The sequence below is a fragment of the Cannabis sativa genome, chromosome 1 (genome assembly GCF_029168945.1).
Source record: "Cannabis sativa cultivar Pink pepper isolate KNU-18-1 chromosome 1, ASM2916894v1, whole genome shotgun sequence".
In the NCBI taxonomy this organism is placed as follows: Eukaryota; Viridiplantae; Streptophyta; class Magnoliopsida; order Rosales; family Cannabaceae; genus Cannabis; species Cannabis sativa.
In genome coordinates, this window is record NC_083601.1 from 39,147,217 (window position 1) to 39,174,168 (window position 26,952).

The window sequence follows — 26,952 nt, forward strand, 5'->3', positions numbered from 1 at the left end:
TCCACGTGATCCCCTTTTTCACATTAAAAAAAAACTTTCACCAAATGAAAGTGAAAAACCAATTGTACTAAAATACGCCAAAAGACGGTGCGCAAAACGCACATGGGTGCAGGTTCTGTCATGGGTCTAGGTCGGGAAATTTGATTACTTACTATAATTAAAGTTTTAATCACAAGATTATAATTATGAACTATTATAATTATTTCAACAAATTATCAATTTTCTCTGCTATTCTATATTTTCCCCTTGCCTTCTCTTTTCTTCGTATCTCAGTGCTTTCAAATTTATCATTCTTACTTTTCACAGGAATATCTAAGCTTTCCTAAGTCCATCCATGGCGTCGCCAGTAATTTTATTTATCTAACTGATTTCATTATTTTCTGAATCTCCACGTTTAATATATTTATATATTTTCTAAAGTCTCTTTTTCATAAGTTGGAACCTTCTTTAATTTTCCTACTTTCAATTCTGACCCAAGTTGATCTTCTTTTTAAAAATATATAAATAAATAATCCTTTAAAAGAAAAAAAAATGAAGATAACAATTGTATCCATTTTATACCCAATAGCCGTTGTCCTAAGCTTTATAATAAAGTAAAATCTTTTACTTTATTCCAGGGAATAAAATTCAGAATGTTTGCATTGAAGAAAGATCTCACCTTTTATATCACACTATTAATTAATTCATCCCTTTTAGAAAGTTAGTTGTTAATGGAAATTAGCTCAATGGATTCAAAGAGAAAGAAGGAATCGGCGGAGTCAAAACACTTCCCTGGTGAGGTTTTGGAGGGAGTTTTGGGTCTGATAAAGTCCCGCAAGGACAGGAGCTCACTTTCTCTGGTCTGCAAGGACTGGTACAATGCCGAGAGATGGTCTCGGACCTGCGTCTTCATCGGAAACTGCTACTCAGTGTCGCCAGAAATCTTGGCGCGACGATTTCCAAACATTCGGAGCGTAACCCTGAAAGGGAAGCCTCGATTCTCGGACTTCAATTTGGTTCCTCGCAATTGGGGAGCAGATGTTCAATCATGGCTGTCGGTTTTCGCCGTCAAGTACCCGAATCTTGAGGAGCTGAGGCTTAAGAGAATGAGTGTTAGGGACGAGAGCTTGGAGTTTCTGGCTCATTCATTCCCTAATTTCAAAGCTCTTTCACTTTTGAGCTGTGATGGCTTCAGTACTGATGGCCTTGCCGCCATTGCCACTCATTGCAAGTAATTTTCTTTTTCCTTCTTACAGTCATTCTCTTTGATTGGTATATATAAAAAACGTGTGAGATCTGATCTGCGTACCAAGAACAGTGAGTGGTTTTACTTTTAGTTCTATGGTTTTGGGAAATGGGTTCTCATTTAATTGATCAAGAGAGGGAGAGAGAGAGGGAGAGAGGGAGAGAGAATAGTACAATGTTGTGTTCTACAGTTAAGGATTCTGCAATTAAGCAGTGGCCAATGGAAGATTATCACGATATGATTCTTGTATCTGCATACGCACGATCTTATTCTGTTCCCTTCCCTTTTATTTTTTTACATGATTTTTAATCTTTATCGTGCAAATAGATGGAACAAGAATATGTTTAATGATTAATAATTTGTTTTGGTCATTATGATTTACAAACAGCAACATATATAAAATCTGTCATTGTACTATATAGTGGGCGTTATTAAAATTTCATCATTTTTTTTTAACTTATTCAAACTCTATGATCATGAGTTTGTTGCAGAAACTTGGTTGAGCTGGACATACAGGACAATGATGTGGACGACAGAAGTGGCAGTTGGTTGAGTTGCTTCCCTGAGTCCTTCACATCATTGGAAACACTAAACTTCGCCAACCTAAATTCTGATGTCTGTTTTGATGCTCTTGAGAGACTTGTCATTAGGTGCAAATCGCTCAAGACTTTGAAGGTTAATAAAAATATAAACTTGGAACAATTACAAAAGCTTATTAGCCATGCTCCAAGATTAATGGAGCTTGGTACTGGTATGTTCATTCAAGACCTCACTGCCAATCAGCATTCAGAGCTTGAAAGTGCCTTTAACAATTGCAAGAATCTACATACACTCTCTGGCCTATGGGAAACTAAAGCCTTATTTCTCCCGGCTCTGTATCCTGCTTGTACGAACGTAACTTTTCTAAATTTTAGTTATGCTGTTGTTCGAAGCCCCGAGTTTGCAAGTCTTCTGTCTCACTGCCCAAATCTTCGTCGCCTTTGGGTAACATCTCTTTTTTCAATCTTTTTCACTTCGTTTATCTTAAATTGTTAATTACTATTATGTTATGGAAGGAGAAAGATGAGGCTCTCTATTGCTAGTTTTTGATGACAAACTCTTGTTACAGGTTCTTGACACGGTGGAAGACAAGGGACTTGAGGCTATCGGAACTCACTGTCCCTTGCTTGAAGAACTTCGTGTTTTTCCTGATAACCCCTTTGACCCGGAGGTTATCCATGGGGTGACTGAATCTGGATTTCTGGCAGTATCATTTGGCTGCCCCAAACTCCATTATGTACTCTACTTTTGCAGGCAGATGACAAATGCTGCAGTGGCATCCATTGTAAAGAACTGTCCTGGGTTCACTCACTTTCGTCTATGCATAATGGAGCCTGGAAAGCCAGATTACTTGACAAACGAGCCTATGGATGAAGCTTTTGGTGCAGTGGTGAAGACTTGCACTAAGCTCCAGAGACTTGCCGTTTCAGGTTTATTGACTGACTTAACGTTTGAGTATATTGGGAAGTATGCCAAAAATCTGGAAACCCTTTCAGTGGCATTTGCTGGTAGCAGTGATTGGGGAATGCGGTGTGTGCTGAGTGGCTGTTCAAAGTTGAGGAAACTTGAGATTAGAGATTCCCCATTTGGGAATGAAGCTCTTCTTTCGGGTATAGAGAAGTATGAGTCCATGAGGTCACTTTGGATGTCCGCTTGCAAGGTCACAAAGAGTGGCTGTCAACTCTTGGCCAGAGAGATGCCTAGGCTGAATGTTGAAGTGATCAACGATGAAGGGAGTGGGGACATGGTTGCTAATAAAATTTATGTTTACCGCTCTGTTGCTGGGCCTAGAAAGGATGCTCCGCCTTTTGTTCTTACTCTCTGAAGTTTCAGAAAACGTAATAGTAATCTCTCTCTCTCTCACACACACGCCCATGCACACAAGTTCCTCGGGATATTTCCATGATAAATGGAATTGGAATTAGAAAATGATCTTGCGTTTGCTGTGCTTCTGGAAGTGAATGGTTTTCGTTCACTAAGGCCAAAAAAAAAAAAAAAAAAAAAGGAATCCTTAGTTAGAATGGGATTCCAACTCAGCCCATTCTTTCTCATTGTGCTAGTAGATTTTTAGCATCAGTGGATGACTGAACATCTAGTACCATATAATATCACATGCATTCCAGTTCTATCTCAAATTACTACAATTTGACGTTTTCTTTAGCATGGTCTTGATCTATCTTGGCCTTGAAATTTTGTACCCTCAATTAGATGCACTTATCAATGATTCGTGGAGGGTTTGTGCAACTTTATAACACTCCTCACTCCAATTAGTGGTACAATGTTAAGCATTCTACTGTTATTTTTCATTTTTTTCTGTTTTTGATGTAATATATTTTTTACCTCCTGCAGATATATGAGAAATGTTTCCACATATAGAGATGGGAATTCACTCCCTCATGCTACTGAATGTCAATATGATGAAGGTGAAAAAGAAGAGCAATCAGAATCACTACTTGGATATTGTTTGTTTTAAAATGACAAACCTGAAAGTAATAATAGGTATATAATGAGATACAAACAGAGTATATTTCTGCACAGCCTCCTCCATCTCAGGGATCAAGTTCTCTTCAGCGTTTGAACTATTGCCACCCTGATTAGTAAGAAGGTGAGGATGCCATGGCAGAAATAGATAAAATGAAGAGCTTCTTGCTGCATGGCTTGTACCAACGATGGCTTTGCCTTCTAACATGGCTAAGGGAAAAAGGAGAGTTGAGAAGCAAAAGTCAGCTGGGAAACTAAAAAGTGAGAGTTTTTGCTCTTTGAAGTCCACTGCTTTGCTGGTGATCATTGCATCCATGTAAAGTAAACCGCTATGGCCCTATAGAGATTGGCTTGTTCTGTGTTTGTATATGATTATCTCTAATAAACCACCAAGGAGAAAGAGAATTGATAAATAAGGGGTCCACTTTATCTTGTGAATGTGGGATTTATGTGGCTTGTATAAAGTTAGAACTCTGTTTCATTGAATCTTCTCAAATGATTCATCCCAAAATAAAAAGAAGAAAATATTCTCTTTTTTAGGTCCATTGTTAATCTATTGAAACATCCATATCTTTATATATTAAAAGTGCCTATCTAACGGCAATTCTTGGTTTAACAGAATATTCTTAAAAATAAAAAGAATATTCTGTTAAATTTAACGATTAGGTTTGATCTCCCGTTAACAAATAAACCCAATAATTAAACCCAAAAAATTAAACAATCTTTTAAATATTAATAATCTTTTTTTAAATAAAAAAAATCATTTTGAATATTAATATTTTTTTTTATTTATTTTTTAAAAAAGAAAAATCTTTATATATTAAAGTTAACATTACGTTATCTAATATTTTCTCTGGATAAGCATAGGAAGCAGAAATACCACTTCTATCTTTGTGTGATTGCAGATATACCACTTCTGTCATTGACCCACTTTTTAGCTTTATAAATGGAGATGTTCATATAATATTAACACTTTACAGAATATTTATAAATATAAACTTACATTACAATGCTATCTTAAAAAAAGAACTAAATAGAATAATCTACTACTCCAATAATAAATTTATTTACAATTTTATAATTACACTAATATTATTTTTAATACATTATTAAATAATATTTCAAATATAAATATTTAATTTTTTCAAACAAAAAATTTGTAATCTTTAAAAATAAAATACATTCAAAATCTTAAAAATACCAAAATCTTAAATAAAACTAGCAATACGTGGCTCGGCACGTACATTCACCTAGTATAATTCTATGGCTAAAACCTTAAAACATTTAAAAATGAATAAAAAATATATTAAAATAGAGTTTTAATAATGTGAAATAGAAAAGTTATGCATGGTATAGATAAAACTTATAGCTTTAACAGTACTCAATTTGTGTTTCCATGCATCGAGCCCCTATTACAATTTTTTTATCTTAATATTGATCTATTTGGACGAACTTGTTCCTTTATTCAATCTAAAGCAAGCAAGTGGGTTAATGCTCTGTTTGTAAATTGAAAACTTATAGCGTGTTTGGAGACTAGATATTAGATAACAATTTATACTCCATTTAGTTTCTATTATTTTGTCAAAAAGTTGAAGTTTACGTAAGCCAGCCCATCAAAATCCCAGCACCAGACACGTGATTCAGAATTTTTGATGGGCCACGCAAGCCTGCTGGCAGAGTTGGGCCGATATGGACAGTTGGTCCATGTTGAAGGATGGTTATTGCTGAAGCCTAAAGCATGCATGCATGGCGTGTCCATGGTGGACTGTTTGTGCCTCTTGATTCAATTTTTGCCATATAATGAATCACTATCAGTTCCAACTCAAGGCATGTGTATTGTGGAGATGCTGCATGCTCTCAAGGAAAAAGGAAAAAAAAAAAACACAGAAATATTATATATATATAAATAATAATATATTGTGTTCCAAGTTTCAACACAACGGTATTTGTCATTTTTTTTTTTTTTTTGAGGAAAAGCGTCTATATCATAGATTCAAATAAAATTAGACCTCTCGGTCGTTACACAAAATATTGTTAGTTACAACCGAAACCGGGATAGACCCAAATACCTGATGAGCAAACGCCCATCTAGCCACATTATGTGCGGCAAAATTACAAGATCTACTTATAAAAGAAAAATTACAACTGATAAATAGTGGAGAAGACTTAGAACAAAATGAGATAGTTTTCAAGCGCCCAACAGGAATCCTTCCCATTGAGAGCATTGATGACCACGAATATATAGCAAGTAGACTCATGAAAATTTACTATTAAGATTATTTTTTATGAGTTTTTGATGTACTTTTATTGTATATACATGTTATTTTCCTAATTCCTAATTTTAGCTTATTATTAGTTTTACCGTTCTCAAAAATCAATTATGAGTTCCAAATTTACAAACGGCTCTAACTTACATCATATGTTGCTAATCAAATGCTTTTTCATTTAGTATTCGATTGAGAGGTTTGGAGGTGATTAATAATTTGATAATAATTTAATAGATTTTGTGGGGTCAAAAGATCTAAGAAGGCCGGTCCTTGATCAATGAGCCAAATATTTTCACATAAAAATTAGTACTATTCCCATTTTCTCATGTCTTGAGAAAGTCGTTATGATAACTTTCATTGTTGGTTTGGTGAGAATTCTAAATCAGTGCTCGGATTTATATCATGTTTTTGATAAATGTTACACACACGCACTAGCTAGTATTGTCTACTATTTTATAACCAAAGTTGTGGTATGCTGTCATATTCATATGATATATGTAGCTAATCATATAGCCATCCTTCAGATAAATTTTATTTTCTCTTAAACTAATAGTGCATAATCCTCACAGATTTAGGACGGAGTTATCCTCAAAGATGGCCAGATGTGTCTTTGCAAAAGGGCTTAACATGGGCGGATCTATATAAAGACAGAGAGAGCTCATAAAATAAAAACAAAAATTATATATGCAATTTATATCATTAATTATAAATAATTTTTAATACTACATTACTAGTTATCACATTCAAAATATAAATACAAAGTGTCACTTAAAATAAACTAAAGTTATGTCGTGCCTCAATTTAAATCTTGGTAGCCATTGAGTCTTGATCAGATAGAATTTGTCTTTAATTTTCTATGATCGGTGTTTATCTATTTCACATAGTTTTAAGTTTTAACCTGAATGTTGGATTTCTAGAAAATACAAACTTTTTGCATTTCTGAGAGGCAATTCTTCATGTGATCACCAACATTTTATCCTGTTAATCCACTTTTGAGGTTATATTCATCAAATCTCATCCAAGGTCCACCAAACACAATAACCCAAAACGTATAGGCTGAATTTTAGATACGATTAGAATCTACATTTGAAAACTATTAAAAAGAGCACATAATAAAATGGGATAATTACGCTTACAAATAATTTAAGTTATCTTGTTTTGGTCTTAATTTTATCTTTCACGTTTTAATTTTAATGACTAGAAAACAAAATAAGTGTTAACTACTATGCAGCGAAACTGATCATGGATTTGTCTTTTTAGAGAATTTTAGTAGAAAAACATGTAACAATGTTACAGAGTTTTGTTGATAATTTTAGTAGATATGGACAACATAACCGTGACAGCCATTTCATTTGAAACATCAAATCAAGTTCACATTAAATAATTTTTCCAAATCTAGTGAAATAAAGAATGAAAGTTAATTAGGTAATACGGTAACACTAATTCTCTTCTGAAGAAAGTATTAATTTCTCCTTTGTTGTACATTTTGTATCGTATAACATGGAGTTTGAAAGATATGAATACGACTTTCTGTCTACTAAGACTACTAACTATATACATACAAATATAATTTAAAAATCTCTGCTCATTTTGACCGCCACCTACTTGGGATAAACAAACACCATATTCATGAAAGTTATCCCATCAATATATAAAAATATTTCTTATGATTATTACCCCAATAATTTATCATATTTTGTTTCATTTAGGGTCATCCCCAACCTCGTTGGGACTTGATCAATTTGAAATCTTTCCATATAAATACTTTCTGATTCTTCAAAGCTAAGTTTCATATAGTAATATATATATATAGTTAGTATATGCTTCTGCATTGAATATCCCTTCTTCTCTACTCAAAGTTGACCCAAGCCATCACTTTCGTGTCTTTGCATACAAATTGCATTTTGTACCTAACATTTCATAAGCATAAAAATAACCCCAACACATAGCATAGACTAGTTAGGAGGTTACGCATATCTTAGCTTCACCATAATTCCCAATTAGTGCCCAACAATATATAAAACATATATTTTAATCAACTCATGATATGAGCAATTAATAGTCATAATAATGACATACTCATCATCCTAAATTGGTTGCCGTAACATATATTTTCTTTAGCTACTTTATTCAATAAGGTTATGGAACAAAGCTTAAATTAGCTTAGCCACTGATCAACCCATAGATTATGAGTTGAGACCATGTGAAGATTTAATTAAATTATAAAAATAAGACTGAAGAGTGTAAAGCAGGCACAAAAAATAAAACAGCTGTAAGTATTGGTTATGCAACAAACATTTTTATTTTATTTTTTGGGATGGGGTGTCTCTCTGAGCAGTGGACTTATCACTAAATTAATAGTATATATTCCCTTAAAAAGGTTTTAACGCCGACTTTGCCAAGTGACCTGTAGCTTTCAACCGAAATAAACTAATATGATCAATCACTTAAAGCATAATTAAAGGCAAATTATCCTAAACGAATTAGTACAAAGCCAAAGCATAGTCACAGAATCGAAACATATTACATAGAATAAGAGTCCGTGAGTGGCAGAATAATGGGTACTTGTCCTCTAATAAGACAGATTGAGGCACACTTAATAATTTCATTGGCCAATATATATATTTCTTTACTCTTTACCATATATTTGTCATCATCTCTGGGGTTTTAGCATTTTGTGCTGCTGTCTTTTAGCTCTAGCCATTTTTTTTAATTGAATCCTATTAATTAATTACTTCACAAAATAGTATCTTATCCTCTGTTTTAAAAGTTAAAACTTTTTTTTTTGTCAAGAAAAGTTAACCCTTTTGGATTGTATTGAATTCTAATAAATACTTTAACTTTTTCCTACTTAAATTAGTTAAAGTTGTGTTGTTAATAAAAATGACAAATTCACGAGAATAAATTCACCAATTTATTGTCTCACAGAAACATCAAATTAGAAAAGCATTTAAATTGCATGATTTCATGCGCAATAGAAAGTTAAATCCAATTTATTGTTAAAAAACATGTATTCTTAAATGTTAATTTATTTTTTTCCACATTTTATCAAATATCTGAGTAAAAATCCGTCAAAAATAACTTACTCTGCTCTGTTTCCGGTCTTATCATCATTATCTATCTTTTTTTAGAAAAATAACACATTTTTTGGGCTATCTTTGTTGTTTAAAGTGGAATTAGAAGTTCAAATCCAGTTTCAACTTTCAAAGGAGCAAAAGGTAACTGCTGGCTCAAGGCATCTAATTAAGGGCTTCACATGGTGGGTGGGAGCCATATGTTATCTCCATAGTCCATTCCAGAGGCTATCGAAAGCTACTCCTTTTATTTTTTCCTTCTTCCTTTTCCCTCCTTTTCACCTAATCAAAGTGATGTCCTTATTACTTGGGTACGTGGTCCATAAACAACTTGAGTTTTCTCAATTATATTGGCTTCTACTAATGTCCCTTTTTTGTTTTTGTTGTTTTCTCTAACTCTCTCTCTATCTCTCTCTTTAATTTCCCAAGCATTAATTCAAATTAACCAAATAATTAACCCTTGGCATATATAAATTAGTTTCTCAGTAACTTCCGAATTTGTTTCACGAAAAGAGGATATAAAAGGTGAATAATAAAGTTATCATGCTAGGCCACTTGGGGAACTTCCATGACAAGCTCCCAATCCAAAGTAAGTACTCTTCAACAAAACGCATACACCACTTTGATCGAACACTACTTTTACATGATGCGGTTGAAATTAGGTGTTGACACGTGAATTTAATTATACATAGCTTTCACTACTTAAGTTACTTTTCCACTATTAGCCTCTCATTTCTACCTACAATCAATAAATAAAAGTAATTTGAACACAACATAAATCAATTAGACAGTAGTTAAATACAGCTGAACATTACTTCTCTCATGTTAATTTTTAGGAGAAGTAATTCGTTGTCTCAATCTTTAATGTCCTAGGCAATAACACAATTAGGTCCCTTAATTACAGTATTGATTATTATTGAATATGTTTACATAACCCGTTTTAGCAAAAGCCAAAAGCCAAGCCTATCAATTTATTAAGGGAAATTTGATTTTCTATACTTAGAAAATCAAAAAAAAATTTCCCTAAACCAAAAATTTAAAACCTAAAAAAACTATTCTTTTTTTTTTTTCAAAACCCCAAAAATACCCCCCTCACAATATTCTCTCTCTGCATCATCTCTCTCTCCCTCTATCTCACACCCGAACCCCAACCCCTCCGACCCCAACGCCGATCACCACCCGAACCCCAACCCCTCCGACCCCAACGCCGATCACCACCCGAACCCCAACCCCAACCCGAAAGAGCAACCCCAGTCCGACCCAACCCCTCCGACCGTCTGTGAAACTTTTTTTTTTTCCTGCGATTTGAGAGAGAGAGGAAGAGAGAGGTCCGATGGTCGGACCTTGGGGTCCGATGGGTCCGATTGGTCGGACCCCATCGGACCCCAAGGTTCGACCATCGGACCTGGGGTGTGGGATTCTTGGGACCGGCCGAGATAGAGAGAGAAAGAGAGATGCTGTGAGAGTTTGGGGGTATTTTTGAGGTTTTGAAAAAAAAGGTATAGTTTTTTTAGGGTTTAAATTATTGGTTTAGGAATCAAATTTTTTTATTTTCTAAGTATAGAAAATCAAATTTTCCTTTATTAATTACGTTTCCTTACCTTGACAAATACGAAAAGCTCAAATTTAACTAAGATCACCTTATATTGGCCAGTAAAGGCCACAAGCTAAATTCCAAGACGTTTACTCCAAAATGAATCAGACCAAATTGGAGCACTACCAAAAAAATGACTAAAATTTCACCTTTTAAATCGATCTCAACTTCCTATTTTATAAATATATCTATCTACATATATGTATGGATGTAAAGGAATCAACTTTTTTAGAAAAAAAAATAAGAAAAGAAAACAAACAAAACCTATTCGAGGGGCAAAATTGCTGATGCAGCATGATGATTGAACTAACTAATAAATAACTTTCACTCAAAAGTTTCATTATAAAAATAAGTTGTACAACACTTATTAAGTAACAAAACAAAATGCATTGCTTTAAAGTTTTATCTCCATTATCTTTTTCCCATTAAAAAGTAATATTCTAATCGCAAAACACCGTAAAAGTATTACTTTTTCCTAACAAAAGAACAACAGAATAGAAACCCAAACACACCAAGAGCCTTAATAAAATATTATTTTTATATTTTACATATAAAAAAAAAAGAAAACTATTAATAAAATCGATTCACGTATACAATCATCAGAAGAGTTAAATAACCTTCCTTTCCCTTAAATACGTTCCAACTTCCAACAATTTGACACGGCCTATTCACTGAACACAAAGACAGTAGTGCCCTCTTAACTCGAAACTGACTATGCTGACACGACATTGACTATAGCAAGGTCATTTCCGTAAAATACTATTTAGTGATTCAGCTTTGAAAACTAAGGATAATAAGTACAGAACCACCTCCCTCTAGTTCTTGATAAGAACACAGCTTAAGATTCCACTCTGCTCCCCTAATTCCGATCAAACTCACCGGAAAATCCGCACAACCCGCCGGCTCACCGGACCAATCCGACCGGAAACCAAAATGGGGTTTTCGGTTAAATAAGTAGAAAATAATAATAAAAAAAGATAAATCACAATGGGAGAAGAGTGTCACGATCAAACCTCGCCGGATTCTTCCACTGGAGATTCCGGACTACGGCAAGCCATTGATTTTCTCTCGTCTCTTATATTACTGTCTCATTCCATCAAAGTATTTTCTGGGAAATGGCAATCGATTCGGAGCAAGCTCGAGGAGGTTAACTCTGGCCTGATTGCCTTTGAAAATTGCAATTCAAGTGAGAACCAAGAAATCAATGACTTGGTTCTGTCTTTGATGGTTACAATCACCGAGTGCTACGATCTTGCTCGCCGCTGTGTTGATTTTTCCTATAGTGGAAAGCTTCTGATGCAGAGTGATTTGGATGTGATCTCTGCGAAATTCGATGCCCATTCAAGAAAGCTAACGGAAATTTATAACGCTGGGATTTTGACTCAAGGGTTTGCCTTAATCGTTTCCAGACCTGGTTTTGGAGCTTGCAGAGACGACATGAGATTTTACGTGAGAGATTTGGTGACCCGGATGAAGATTGGCGATATAGAGATGAAGCATCAAGCTTTGAGTAACTTTTACGCGGCGGTAGTTGAAGATGAGAAGTATGTTAACGTCATTACTGAACTTGGCGACGTTGTTAATGTACTCGTCAACTTCTTGGACTCGTCGGAGATTGAAATTCAAGAAGGATCTGCAAAAATAGTATCTGTCATTGCTCGGTTTGATTCCCATAAAGGTTTTCTTGTCGGAGCCGGAGCTATAGCGCCATTGATTCGGGTTTTGGAATGTGGGAGTGAGTTGGGGAAAGAAGCTTCTGCTAGGTGCTTAAAAAAAATAACAGAGAATTCTGATAACGCTTGGTCGGTTTCTGCTCACGGCGGAGTTACGGCTCTACTAAATATTTGTTCTTTAAGTGATTGCCGAGCGGAATTGATAGGTCCAGCTTGTGGGGTTCTGAAAAATCTCGCCGGCGTTGAAGAAATAAGAAGATTTATGGTCGAAGAAGGAGCTATTTCGACATTTGTCAAGCTTTCTCGGTCCAAGGATGAAACTGTACAGGTAAACTCCATAGAATTTCTTCAAAATATAGCGTCTGGAGATGAGTTCATCAGGCAAACGGTAGTCAAAGAAGGAGGAATTCGAACCTTACTAAAAGTCATCGAGCCCAGATCGACTTGTAGTTCCAAGACCAGAGAGATAGCTCTCCGGGCAATAGAAAATCTCTGTTTTTCATCAACAAGCTCAATTGGGTTTCTACTTAATAACTCGTTCGTAGACCACCTCATTTTTTTTCTTCGAAACGGAGAAGTTTCAGTACAAGAATTGGCATTAAAAGTAGCCGTAAGGCTATCTGGGACATCGGAAGAAGCCAAGAAAGCATTAGGCGATGCCGGTTTCATGCCTGAGCTCATTAAGTTTCTCGATTCAAAATCATTTGAGGTTCGAGAAATGGCTGTTGAGGCCCTCTCAGGCATGGTTTCGGTGCCCAGAAATCGAAAAAGGTTCGTACAGGACGATCGGAATATTGCCCTGCTTCTCCAATTGCTTGACCCTGAACAAGAACATTCAGGTAACAAAAAATTGTTGCTTTCAATACTTATGTCGTTGACCAGTAGCAATAGTGGGAGAAGAAAGATTGCGAGTTCTGGTCATCTCAAGAACATTGAAAAATTAGCAGATGCAGAGGTTTACGATGCCAAGAAACTTGTCAGGAAATTGTCCGCAAACAGGTTCCGAAATATATTGACTGGATTTTGGCATTCTTAATTGACTGTATAAATAATTTTTGCAAACTGTATATCTGGTACAACGGTTTTCCATGTTTTCCATTTTTTTAACTGGTTTGTTATAATATATATACATTGAGTTCTCATTCCAGACTTAGAAGAACAGTTCATTTTTTTTTTTTTTTAATTTTTCCTTATTCTTCTTCTATATAAGTTGTAACATTAATTAAGTAGACATTTCAATAAAGACTGATTATTGCCAATATAAAACAAGTCATGACTCGTGAACATTAAATGAACAATCAAATAATAGATAAATAATGTTATTAGTTTTATGTAGAAGAGGATAACATTATAAAAGAAAGGTTTATCTGTGGTTAGCACATGGGAAAGGCATGAGGGCCAGATGGGCATGTGCATGAGTGGTGGGAAAACAAGGTCTTTCTTTCATCTGTATTACTGACAAAGATGATAGCGATAGATGAAAATCTCCTGTGTGTTATGTGCTTCGTCTTTTAGGTAGATTTCTTCTCTTGTGGGAATTTACTAAATCTTACTGGAAACATGCCTTTTGATATATTTTTTTATTTATTTATATGATATCAGAACGAAAATTTAAAAATGTGACGAGGGCTTAAATTAAGGAAATGAAAGGGTACTTGAGATATTTCAATTATTAAAGATTATCAAAAAGAGATAGGTCTCAATGGCATGACTCATCATCTTAACAATGCAGAGCAACAAAGATAATTTAATGAATGAAGAAAAAGAAAGAAAAAGGTGGACTTAGGGACTTCTTATGATAGTGATACGAGGCAGGCTGTCCGTGATGTAAACCAGAGATGGAACCGGCAACCCCACATGTTTCATTTTACCATGTTATTTATTTTTGAGTTTGGGAATTTATTTTCTTTCTAAGTTTCTCAACAACTTAATATATATATTGCTTTATAAATATTAAAAGGAAAAATATACTATAAAATATTTAACAAGACAAATTCTAAGATGTTAATATAAGTAGTGTACATGACAATTCACTGAAATGCACAATTGCACACTAAAGAATTAGGAGAGTGGAGGAGATCAAGGATTCTCCTAGTTTTATGTATGTTATGTGTGAAATTTTATAATTCTTACATGGGAGCAAATAGAGTTGTTCATGCTATTTCAAAATTTGGTTGTTCTTTACTAGGGCTAGTAGGTGATTATGTACATCTGTTATTGAATGTCATCCATGTTAAGGGAGTTAAGTTAGTTATAACTGTTATGTAATTAACTTCTGTTTTAGTTGATTAGTGGAGGTGTTAGTTACCTCTTGTAACTGTTTTCTTAGCTGGCTTTTTGCTTTAGTTCATGTATAATTATCAAAGCTTAGATAATCAATACATAAGAATTCATTTTTTGATTCGTTCAGTTCATTTCCCTTTACATGGTATCAAAGCCCTTTTTTTCTTTGAAGCTTGAAGCTTTCGTTCATAGATGGGAATAGAGGTTCATCTCACTCAGCCACTTTCAATCCGAGTAATGTCAATCTCCCGAAGTCTTCTCCAATTACTTTTTCTCATTCCCTCTATGTTTGTTTGGATGAACACAACTATCTCCCATGGTATTATCAAGTGTTTACTGTGATCAAAGGAAATCGGCTCCAAAAACATCTTGATTTAGGGATTACTCCACCAAAATTTATGACCAACAAAGATTGGCTAGCTAATCGGATGTGTTTTGAATATGAAGATTGGGACCAACAAGATAACATTCTTGTTTCTTGGCTCCTCTTTTCAATGTCTGAGAAAATTCTCACTCGAATGGTAGGGTGTGATACAGTTGCTCGAATCTTGTCCAACCTTCTTGAATACTACACATCACTTAATCGTGCCAACATTAGAAAAGGCGAAACTCAACTCAAAAATTCAAGAATTCAAGGTTCTTTGAGTGATTTTTCGTTAAAGATTGAAAGCCTTGTATATTTACTTGCCTCTATTGGTCATCCAATATCAGGACAAGATCACATTGAGGCAATCTTTAATGGTTTGTCCAGTGATTGCAATATTTTTGTTACCTCTGCAAACAAACGTCTAGATGCTTACTCTGTAGCTAAGATTGAAGCTTTTCTTATGGCTTAAGAAGCGTGTTTGGACAAAGATAGTTTAGAGCTTGATATTGCTAAAGTAGAGAAAAATTTGGCTCACACCAAACCCTTCACTGGGGGTAGCGGTACCTTTTCATCACCTTAATGGATTTTATATTAGAGAAGAAATACAAGTATAATATAAATAAATATGTTATTTATAGAAATATAATTAACAAATATCTGAAAATTTCATATTCATATAGAGTGGGTATGATCTTGTAAGGAAGTACAAGAGAATTAAGTGTTGGGTTTTGTGCTCTAAATAAAACTCATTTTAATATAAGCAGATTTACTAATTAATATAAGATTAGAAATCACTTTTATGTTGCATGGTTCACATGATTTATTTCATGATTATACTTAATGTATAAATTCTATTAAGTCCAAAACATTTATATTTGTTCATGATAATAGTGTCGTCAGCACAGTGGAATATAATCATGATTATATGTTCAAAAATTTTATTCCCATGATTTGTCAATTCACTGGATTTAGACTGACATGATAATCGGTGATAAGGTATACTTACACCTTAGATAAGTGTTATATCTTTTCCAGGGCATTGACAAAGTTTACCAGTATCGGATGTATGGAGTATACACTGGAAGGGACCGATATTGATCTTGGATAAGATATTATAAACATACAGTTATATCTTTTTAAGTCAATATCACTGGTTGATCTTAGGTCTATGGATCCTAATCCTGATATGGTTAGGTTCAGCTTAGTTGTATTATTTATGTTCTTCAAGTTGTTCGTGGAAGCTAACTAATGGTTTTGGTGGATATTTACATCTTGGGAATATGGTAGTTCAATTGAGTGGGAGCGTTGATCATAGATAAAGAATCTATAGCTTTTATAAGTATTTAGAAGTGAAATGATGATTTCCTTTGAGCTTGGCTTGATAGAGATAAATATTTGAGATCTCATTTCAATGATTATATTAGTTTACTGAAATATCATTTATAAGTAGCTAAGTGTTTTAAGGATAAAATACATTGAAGTGTAGAACGGTAAATTTGTCCCTTTTCGATGTAGATCATCTATAGAGGATCTTTGACTATTAGGATTGTAACAATGGATAATCATAATATATCTATATCGTGGTACATATAGAGCGTTCTATATAATTGAGAGTGTTATTCAACTCCAAATCTATCGTGGCGCAAGGCGGAATTAATAAGTTAGAGAATTTACTTTGTAAATTCTAGTTCTACTTATTGAAAGCTCAGTTATATAGGCTCATGGTCCCCTCACGAGTTCAGATAATACTGCTTGCAGACTTAGTCAATTGATTTTAATTAATCAATTATAATTCTAAAATTAGACTATGACTTATTTATAAATTTTCACTAAGCAAGGGCTTAATTGTGAAGAAAAGTAGTTTTGAGATAAATTTATTAATTAGGAGATTTTTTATGGTCTAATTAATAAATAATATAAATGATAGTTTTATTTGATAAATAATTATAATTATTAAATAAATAGTTTTGGCATTTATAAGATTAAATTGAAAAATATGGTATTATTGAAAAAAAAAATATGTGGTTGAAATAAAGTAGCAAAATTGTAACTAGAGATTAGTCCCTTTTAGTGGTCGGCCTTAAGTGAATTTTCGCCCAATATGTTTTTTTAATCCATATAAGTCAAACCTAAACACTAGTTGAAACACTATAAAAGGAACATCATGCTCTCATCTCATTCAACTATTGCCTTCAACCTACCAAACCTAGTTTTCTCTGTTAGACAGCTAGTAGATGAGAGACACATTCTATAGTGATTTTTAAGCCTCCTTCATTGTTATTCATACTTGAGCCTTAGTGATAGAGTGTCATGCCCACACATAGCAAGTCAAGTACTCAATCATAGTAAGTAAGACGGTGGTAACCAAACCCAAAGGAGAGAAAGAGATCCAGGCTCAGATCTTGATAATACTCTGCAACAGAAAGGAACAAGGGTTAGAGATCTGAGCGGAAGGAGTCATTATATTCCGCTACAACCAATGTAAGGTTTTCTAAACTCTTATGTGTTTAATTTCATTATTTTAGAGATATTCATATTTAGGATGTTAATTCAACATACTTGTTAGTAAATCTAGATCCTGATAAAATAATCCCAACATTAAGATCATATAATGTGAATAAAATAAGTTGGTTGTGTGTTAAAGTATGAAATCTTTAATATGGTATTACTAAGTACGGTTTTTAAAGCACTATAGTCCAATGCGTGTGATTTTGATTCAAAACACATAAGTGGATAGACATTTAGTAAAAATACTTTGTATAATTTGATTATATATGACTAGACCGATGAACTAACATCTTTTATCAACACGTGGTTTATCATAAAATAATTATTCATATCACAATGATGATCATTAGTACTTCAATTTAAATCGTGCGTATTTATGAACTCCTGTTTGTGTTCATTAGGTTTTTTGATTCACTCGTTAAAGTTTCTCAGAAAAGACGATTCTTACAACTTTTAGAACCTAATATCATAAGTGGTTGGGAACATGTTATACAATAATAGAATCCAAGCATTCCAAAAGGATCGAATATTAGTTCTTTTATAGTATTAATTCTAGGAGTGTTAATAGTTGGATCCAAATCTGTAATTGGATTATAGATTAATTGTTCACAATTGAATTAATAGTACATAAGGAATTTAAGAGATAATTAGAAGGGTAAAATAATAATTTTGACCAACTCTAATTATGAACTAATAACTAGATTCTGAAGTACTTATATTGATTATATCAATAGACTACTAAAAAGAATTCTATAAATAAAATTCTTTATTGTCAAATAGTGCATTTCATATTTATAGTAGAGTAATAATGGAATAAATAAATCTGATTATTTTAGGGCATTTTACAAAAATACTGCATTTGGGGTAATTGTTTTCAATTTTACTGCCACACGGCAGAATTAACATTTATACTGTCCTCCCTTTTTTTTTTCTTTTATACTGTCAACAATAAAACAAAAGTATGAGGCCTCCATCTTTGACAATCACAGACATAACCACCACAACAACACCAGGACACCGGAAAATAACCATTAATTCCGACAAGAATAAACAAAAGCAGTAAAATCGACGTCAATAAATAATCATGGCAAAACAACGGTAAAACAACACTAAAACAATCAAACAAAACAAAAGAAAAAAATGATTAAAAAAAACAAACAATCTGCTGCACAACCTCAACACCAGATGCAAAATCAACTATATTTGCAAGTCTATTCCTAGAAAATTATAAAAAAAAAAAAACTACTAAAACAACACTGAAACAACACAAAAACAAATGAAGCAAACATAACTACTTAGAAAAATATAAAAGAAACACACACCTCAAAACTCTCTTGTGAGTGAGCTCGTCAAATATATTTATAGGAGAACCAAAAGAAAAAAACCACAAAAATAGCCAAAGAGAACGAAGAAGAAATGTATTTATAGCCTCCATCTTCCACACTCACAGACATAACCATCACAACAACACGAGAACACCCAGAAAATACCTATTAATTCCAGCGAGATGGAGCAAGGGCAGTGAAATCGGCATCAAATAAATAAATCATGAAAAACAACAGTAAAACAATACTAAAATAATAGTAAAACAAAAAAAAACAATAAAAGAAAAAAATGATCAAAAATTAACTATGTTGTGCACATCCTCAATACTAAATGCACTATATTTGCAAGAAAAGTTCTAGAAAATTAGAACAAAAAAAAACCACACTAACTCTTATATTTTCAAAAAAAAACATAACTAAGAACTTCAAAAAATTAAAAAAAAAAAAAAAAAAAGAAGAAAAGAAAAGAAGATGAAGAAGAAGAAGAAGAACTAAACATGAAAAAAAAATAAAAATCATGAAAAACAACAGTAGAACAATACTAAAATAACGGTAAAGATGAAGAAAAAAAAAAAACTTGAAGAAGAAGATGAATATTAGAACATGGGGGTGAGATTTATTTGAAAAGCTAGAAGATAAAGATGATGAAGAAGATGAATAGTGAGAAATGGGAGTGGGATTTTTAAATCTATTTAAATAAAAAAAAAGAATGAGACATGGGGTGTGATTTTTAAATTTATTTAAATAAAAGAAAAAGTAAAACATGTCACTTTTATGACACATCCCATCAACCTTTTCATCAAAATAATAATTATTAAATTATCTCAAAAAATAATAATTATTAAATATTAAAAATAATAAATAATAACTTTTATATCCATTAAAATAAAAAATTAAATAAATAATTGAGCTCATGTCCCAATCAATCTAAAAAAAAAAGAAAAGAAAAAAAAGTTGGCGTAGAAAGAAAAAAAAAAAAAAAAAGAAGTTGGCAAAAAAAAAAAAAAACAGTACAAAAGTTATTTTTGGAGTGTAACAGTATAAAAGAAAGAAAATGGGAAAACACAGTAAACTGTGTAAATTTCCCTTATTTTATTAGAGAGTTCAATAAGAATCATATATTTATTGGAGATTGAAATATAGGTCCATGGTTTCTAAATCACATCTATACAACACTGTAGATGGCACTACTACAAAAAGGTTTATTCCCGTCAGTTTTCAAATCATTTTCTTGGAACGTCGCTAATAAAATTAAGTGATTGTTTAAAATCGTCAAGAATACTCCATTATTCAAACTGTTTTAAACAGTCGTTATAGAATCCACAATTGTACAAAACAGTCACAATTTTACAATTTACAATTTTTACCATTTTAAAAAATATAGAGTATATTTTGTCATTTGAAAAAATAAAGTATCTAATTGATAATTTTTGTAAAACACAAGGTTCAAAATAGTATTTAACTAAGAATAATTTCACTAAAAAAGTAAACAAGCCACCCGCCCAACAACCTAGTGAGAGGAATTCTAGCAAAGCTCAAAGATTATAAGCGCCCAATATGGCTGCACCACAAGGTCATGTATTTCAAACATATATATAAATTGATTAATTTAGATATAAATAATGAACTTTTTTTTTTTGAAGAAAAATAATGAACAATTTTAATGTCAACAAACATTAGTAAGTTTCAATGCTTAAATTTTATTTAGGTATTAGACCATCATCGAGTTTAGCAACATATATAGTTTAGGTTTCAACTCCTAGGATTTAAAAAGAATGTTGATTAATGTTTCTTTTCACCTGTATTTATATAAATAGAGAGTAATAATACTAAGTTTTGTTTAATTAATTTTTTTTTTAGTAAAAGAAACTATTTTGTTTATTATTATTTTTTTTTATGGAAAAAAAATGTTATTATTTTATTAGTTTGGTATACGTTGCACATTTTCCTGATTCATGACTCTAACAAAGTGTCAGCCCACTAAATTTTCTGTTGTAGGCCTAAGACCAAAATATCAAGAAAAGCCCAAGTGTGTATGCGCATATCCAAAAGCCCAAGCCAAGTTTGTTTATATATTTATGGGATTTATTTTAGAGGAAATTACACTCTATACCCTTTTTATATTGTCCTATTTTATTTTTACCCTCTTTTTTAAAATCTATCATTTTTACCTCTTTTTTTAAACATTGTACCAATTATGCCCCTGTCACTTCAAGATACTCTCCATGTGACTCTCTTATGTCAGGGTATTTTGGGTACAATACATATAAAAGAGGTATGTTTCAAATAAATATAAAATTAGAGGTAAATTTGATTAATTGCTTAATAAAAGTGGTATTTTTCAACTTAACTCATTTATTTACGGGTTCTTATAAAAATATTGAATTTTAGACAAAAGTTTACAATTTTACTCCACACAGATTTTTTTTACAAAATTATTATCTTTTTATAAAATAACCGTAAAATAACAAAACATAACAATTAGAAAAAATAGTAGAACAACTAAAAAACAACCGTAGAATAACGGTGAAAATTTTACCGCAATACACAATATAAAACTTACACAGTATTTTTGAAAAGAATTCTGTCCACGGTAAAAAAGAAAAAAAAATGAAAATTTTAGTATGTGGTGTAAAAATCCCATTTTTAAGGAGTTTTTCTCAAAAAAAAAAAATACTAGATTTCGGGTAAAAGTTTACAAATATCTTTTGTAAACTTTTTTCATTTTACAGTATTTTCATAATTTTGTTTTTATAATTAACTACAAAAAGACAAAAATAATACAAACTATTAGATGCGTTTCTCTACCAGGCCAATATTTATTTAGCTCTTTATAATAAAGCATCAAATATGGAGTATTCTTTTGTTTTTTTTTTTTTATAATTACATAAATACTATTTTTTTGTAAAATTTTATATTTAAAGATTTTATTTATATTTTTACAATGTTATATAAAAACAATACGAAATAGAAGGACATAAAAGTAATAGAAAAATAACATTAATGGAGCTATGAGTTTTTGGAAGGATTTATGGAGTTTAAAAGTTCCCCCTAAAGTCAGCAACTTTTTATGGAGGGCGGCTTCAAGCTCTCATTACCAACTTGTGTCCATTTGGAAAAAAGACACATTCCAGTTAACCCAATATGCCCCTTGTTTCCCACTATAGCTGAAACTATTTTTCATGCGTTAGTTGGGTGTGTTCATGCTCACGCTTGCTGGAACAGGACAAGTGTGGATGTTGACAGCAATATGAATGATGATTTCAGCAATTGGCTGCAGGTGCTGCAATACCGAAGAAGAAAAGGCGAGTTGGAGGAAGCGGCTATGGTAAGCTGGGCCATCTGCCGTGCCAGGAATGACTTTGTTTGCCAGCAAAAAAGTTGGATTACTGCAAAAATGTGGTTACATCAGCAAGAATGCTACTTAATCGGTTCAAAGACACTCAAAAAAGAAAGGATCTTTATTTGTCTTCGTTGTTCGACAGAGGCCGTTTGGTTAAGCATTGGAGTGCACCATTTTCAGGAAAGATCAAGGTTAATGTTGATGGCGCCTTATTTGAGCATGAAGGCAGGTTTGGGTGGGGTTGTGTGGCTCGCGACTGCCATGGTAATATCGTGGAGGCTTTCAATCGGGGTCATTTAGGGAGGGTTCAACCTGAAGTTGTTGAGATGGTTGGCACTAAGGAAGCATTAAGTTAGATTGATCGTCACAATTGGGGACAAGTAATTTTAGAATCAGACAGCTTGGTCATACAAGCTATTCAAAGTAAAATCTCTATGTCAACTTCATTTGGTCTTTTAGTGCTTGATGTTCGTGCGTTGCTTTTATCTTTAGACAATGTTGAATTGCGTTTTGTCAAACGATCTACAAACAAGTTGGCTCACTGTTTAGCCAGAGATTCTTGTTTCTCTCCAGGTCGTGTGTTTCAGTTGGAAGATTGTTCCTCTGAAGTTGATTCTATTATTTTTAACGATTTGATTAGTTAATTAAGATGTCGATTTGAGTCAAAAAAAAATAATATTCAAACAATATTAAAAAAATGACATATAAATAACAAAAAATCAGCAATAAATTAATAAGTGTATAACATAAAAATATATCAAATACCGTATTTTTCTATAAATAATATCATAAAAATTTTAAAATATTTAAAATTCCGTACAATACTACTTTTATTATTTTTGTGTATTTGTGAAATAATCATTTATTTTTCAACTTCTCTACGGTAAAATAAAGAAAAGAGTTATATACACCCTACACGACATTAACTTTTTTTAAATGGATAATTTGCAAGAAGGCCATTATTCTTTTATGTTTTATTTTATTTTATAATTAAAATTTTTTAGTTATAAAAATATGCTTGTAAAATCTTAAAATTTTAAAAAATAAATTTGTTTAGCAAAAAGTTAAAAAACAACTAAAAATTAACAATAAAAAATTAGTCTTATAACACTTATAAATAAACTAGAAAATAATTTAAAAAAAATAACATGATAATATAAATAAACTATAAACAACCAAAAATAATAATTTATTACTAAAGAAATATTTTATAAATAAAAAAGTCGAAGAGAAAAAAAAAATCCGTATTGACGTATTTATGTAATTTTTTTTTTTCAAATTTGTGATATATTTTTTAAAATTTTTCCTTCTTAAAATACATCACTTATTAAAATCTCTCCTTCAGTTTTTTAATATATATTATTGAATTTAAATATATAATAATAAGAATATAAAACATATCCGCCCGTAACAAAAAAATCTCCAAATAAGTACTAAAATATATTTAATAGGCTAATTATTAATTTTTCCTCTTAAACTTTGACATGTTTTAAATTATGTCCCCTAAACTTTTTTGGCCGTTAAAAATTCTCCCGAACTATTGAGATTGTTAGATTTAAGGACTTTTGTCTAATTTCATTCAATTTTACTATTTCAGTGATTGTTTATGTACTAAATTATGCTCCCCAGACTTTGATATCTACTCCTTTTCAAAAAAAAAAAAAAAGACTTTGATATCTACCAAACCATGTCCCTCAAATTTTGATATGTATTAAATCATGCCCCTTGAACTTTCATCTATGTTAGAATTTTTTTACTAAAATTAGACACAAATCTTTAAATCTAACAATCTCAATAATTCAGGGGTAATTTTTAACGGCCAAAAAAAGTTCAGGGAGCATGATTTGGTACATATCAAAATTCAGAGAGAAAAATTACTAATTACCCTATTTAATATGATAAATAGTACCCAGTAAATATAAAATCATAAATTAAAAATATATATATATATATCAAAGTTAAAAGTACTTAATATAGTCTGTTTTTAGTTTGATTCTTCCAATATTTTTAAATATCTCTATTTTTAGAACAATTGATAAGAGTGGTCTTTTATAGAAAACTCTAACCACTTGTAACAAGAGACACCTAACCTTATGATGCAATGTTGGATTATGTTTGGGCAAATGTCTAAATTATATATAGCAATGCTGAATTGAACAATTGGATATATGAAGTATGGAATCAATTGAGACGTTTGTTTCAAAGAAAAATAAAAACCAACAGTAAAAAAATAATCAATGGTGGATAGAGATGGTATTTAAAGTATAAATTTATGATAATATGTCTCTCTAATCTCTAGGATATATAAAGGATTTAATAATAGAAGAGTCCAAAACAAAAGCTGTGTTTTTTGCAGGATGCAGAGAGCAGTAATTCGCTGCTATATATATTTGCATTTAGTACTCTCCAGGCTTTATTGATCCAGATAATACGTACACGTACTAGCTAGTGTTGATTTAGATATTGTTTCAGAAATTAGGAATAGAGAAACCATTTAAACTCTTTAACCTTCTCTCCCAAGGAGTGTAAGATCTTTTGCTTGAAAACACAAACAGAGAATATCTTAGTGCCTACTTTTTGTGTACGTACCAAACTTATTGGCTGTTAGTGCAACTGAAGGCTTTGTCTATAGCTAGTCATCATCAACAGATTTTTTTCTCAATAATATATATGTATATATATCAACTCTTATATATTTGATTCAACTACATTTGACTGAAACAGTAAGCTTATTAGTGAAACGTTTCTTTCATAAAAAGAAAAGAGTACCTTGCATATACATATAATAATAAATTTGTTTGTAATTTTTGTATTCCGTGCGTACTAAGTAATTTAGCTTATTAGAAAAGATATGAAAAATTGATTATTTCTTCACGAAATATTTGATTAAGAAAAATGAATAAATGTATTTCAGAGAGTACTACACTTAATTTCTGAGATTTAACAAATAATTCAATAGTTCTAAATAGATAGTACTTACCATTTTGTTCAAAAACATAAATTCATATTACCCACACAAAAAAGAAAAAGAAAATATTGAAGGAAAAAGTAGTTAAACATATATATTATTTATATGATATCAAGTTAAAATGAGCAGTGAACCATTTTATGCTTAACTTTTGCATTCATGATAGAGATACAATATTTGGATTGGTCCTCTAATTTCGTGAGGTTTGAATTAAAGAATATATAAAAAGTAGTAAAACGTACCCCATCACCCATGCTGCGTTGATCTAGGCCAGCCATATATAGCTGACACTATTAATTGTGAAGGGTTGTTATCACATATCAGAAAGCTGATCAGAAGAAAAAGAAAAAAGGGGCTTTAATTAATAGGAGAAGAAGAAGAAGATGAGGAAAGCTTAAAAAAACACACAACATCTGTTCTCATCCATCACTTTCACACCTTATATATATATATGATCAGTTCAACGCCCAATAAGGAGAATGCATGGATAGTTAATAGTTATTAACCACGTTGTCCGTACGTTTTCTCTTTGCGACAATCACACAGTCTACTCTCTTTACATTTCTCTGCTTTCATTATATTAATTAAGCCCACTTTCATAATCTAATTCTAGACTTATTAGGGAAATTTGATTTTCTATACTTAAGAAAATCAAAAAAAAATTTCCCTAAACCAAATATTTAAAACTTAAAAAAACTATTCCTTTTTTTTCAAAACCCCAAAAATACCCCCCTCACAATACTCTCTCTCTCTCTGCATCATCTCTCTCTCCCTCTATCTCACACCCGAACCCCAACCCCTCCGACCCCAACGTCGATCACCACCCGAACCCCAACCCCTCCGACCCCAACGCCGATCACCACCCGAACCCCAACCCCTCCGACTCCAACCCCAACCCGAAAGAGCAACCCCAGTCCGACCCCAACCCCTCCGACCGTCTGTGAAACTTTTTTTTTTTTTTTGCGATTTGAGAGAGAGAGGAAGAGAGAGGTCCGATGGTCGGACCTTGGGGTCCGATGGGTCCGATTGGTCGGACCCCATCGGACCCCAAGGTCCGACCATCGGTGTGAATTTTTTTTTTTCTGCGATTTGAGAGAGAGAGGAAGAAAGAGGTCCGATGGTCGGACCTTGGGGTCCGATGGGTCCGACCAATCGGACCCATCGGACCAAAAGGTCCGACCGTCTGTGAATTTTTTTTATTTTTTTTTTCCTGCGATTTGAGAGAGAGAGGGGAAGAGAGAGGTCCGATGGTCGGACCTTGGGGTCCGATGGGTCCGATTGGTCGGACCCCATCGGACCCCATGGTCCGACCATCGGACCTGAGGTGTGGGATTCTTGGGACCGGCCGAGATAGAGAGAGAAAGAGAGATGCTGTGAGAGTTTGGGGGTATTTTTGGAGTTTTGAAAAAAAAGTATAGTTTTTTTAGGGTTTAAATTATTGGTTTAGGAATCAAATTTTTTTATTTTCTAAGTATAGAAAATCAAATTTCCCTTATGATCCATGCATCATACAATATATTATATATGTTAGTAACATAAAAATTTAATTATACTCAAACTCAATAATATTATTCATAAATTTCTTTCTAGAATTAAATATTTTTCAAAAAATAACTTGCAAAATTAGAATTCCAATTCAAATCCAATTATACCGAGTATCAAATATTAAATATCTAATTGTAATCAAATTAGATTGGATAATATTTTTGAATATTCAATTGGATATATAAATCGGTTGCCGGATATTGGGGTGCTTGAAAATCTATATTAATTAGTTGTTTGGATAAGTAATTAATTTTATGTTT

At 32.3% G+C, this 26,952-nt stretch overlaps 2 protein-coding genes across 4 annotated transcripts; both read left to right on the forward strand.

Annotated features, from left to right (window-relative positions):
• Positions 1 to 4,226, forward strand: LOC115706906 (protein TRANSPORT INHIBITOR RESPONSE 1). Of its 3 annotated transcripts, none has more exons than XR_009687578.1 (4): positions 1 to 1,210; positions 1,717 to 2,209; positions 2,334 to 3,537; positions 3,614 to 4,226. XR_009687578.1 is itself a non-coding variant. In XM_030634677.2 (4 exons), the coding sequence occupies exons 1-3, from the start codon at positions 711 to 713 to the stop codon at positions 3,087 to 3,089; spliced, it is 1,749 nt and encodes a 582-aa protein (XP_030490537.2). In that variant the 5' UTR covers positions 1 to 710; the 3' UTR covers positions 3,090 to 3,108; positions 3,614 to 4,226. The 3 variants fall into 3 exon arrangements, 2 of the variants coding, with proteins under 2 accessions (XP_030490537.2, XP_030490536.2); XM_030634677.2 differs by having other exon boundaries at positions 2,334 to 3,108; XM_030634676.2 differs by having other exon boundaries at positions 2,334 to 3,102.
• A 7,016-nt stretch (positions 4,227 to 11,242) lies between these two features.
• LOC115706908 (vacuolar protein 8) lies at positions 11,243 to 13,619 on the forward strand. The gene has a single exon (XM_030634678.2). The coding sequence runs from the start codon at positions 11,668 to 11,670 to the stop codon at positions 13,387 to 13,389; it is 1,722 nt and encodes a 573-aa protein (XP_030490538.2). The 5' UTR covers positions 11,243 to 11,667; the 3' UTR covers positions 13,390 to 13,619.
• Positions 13,620 to 26,952: the final 13,333 nt, after the last annotated feature.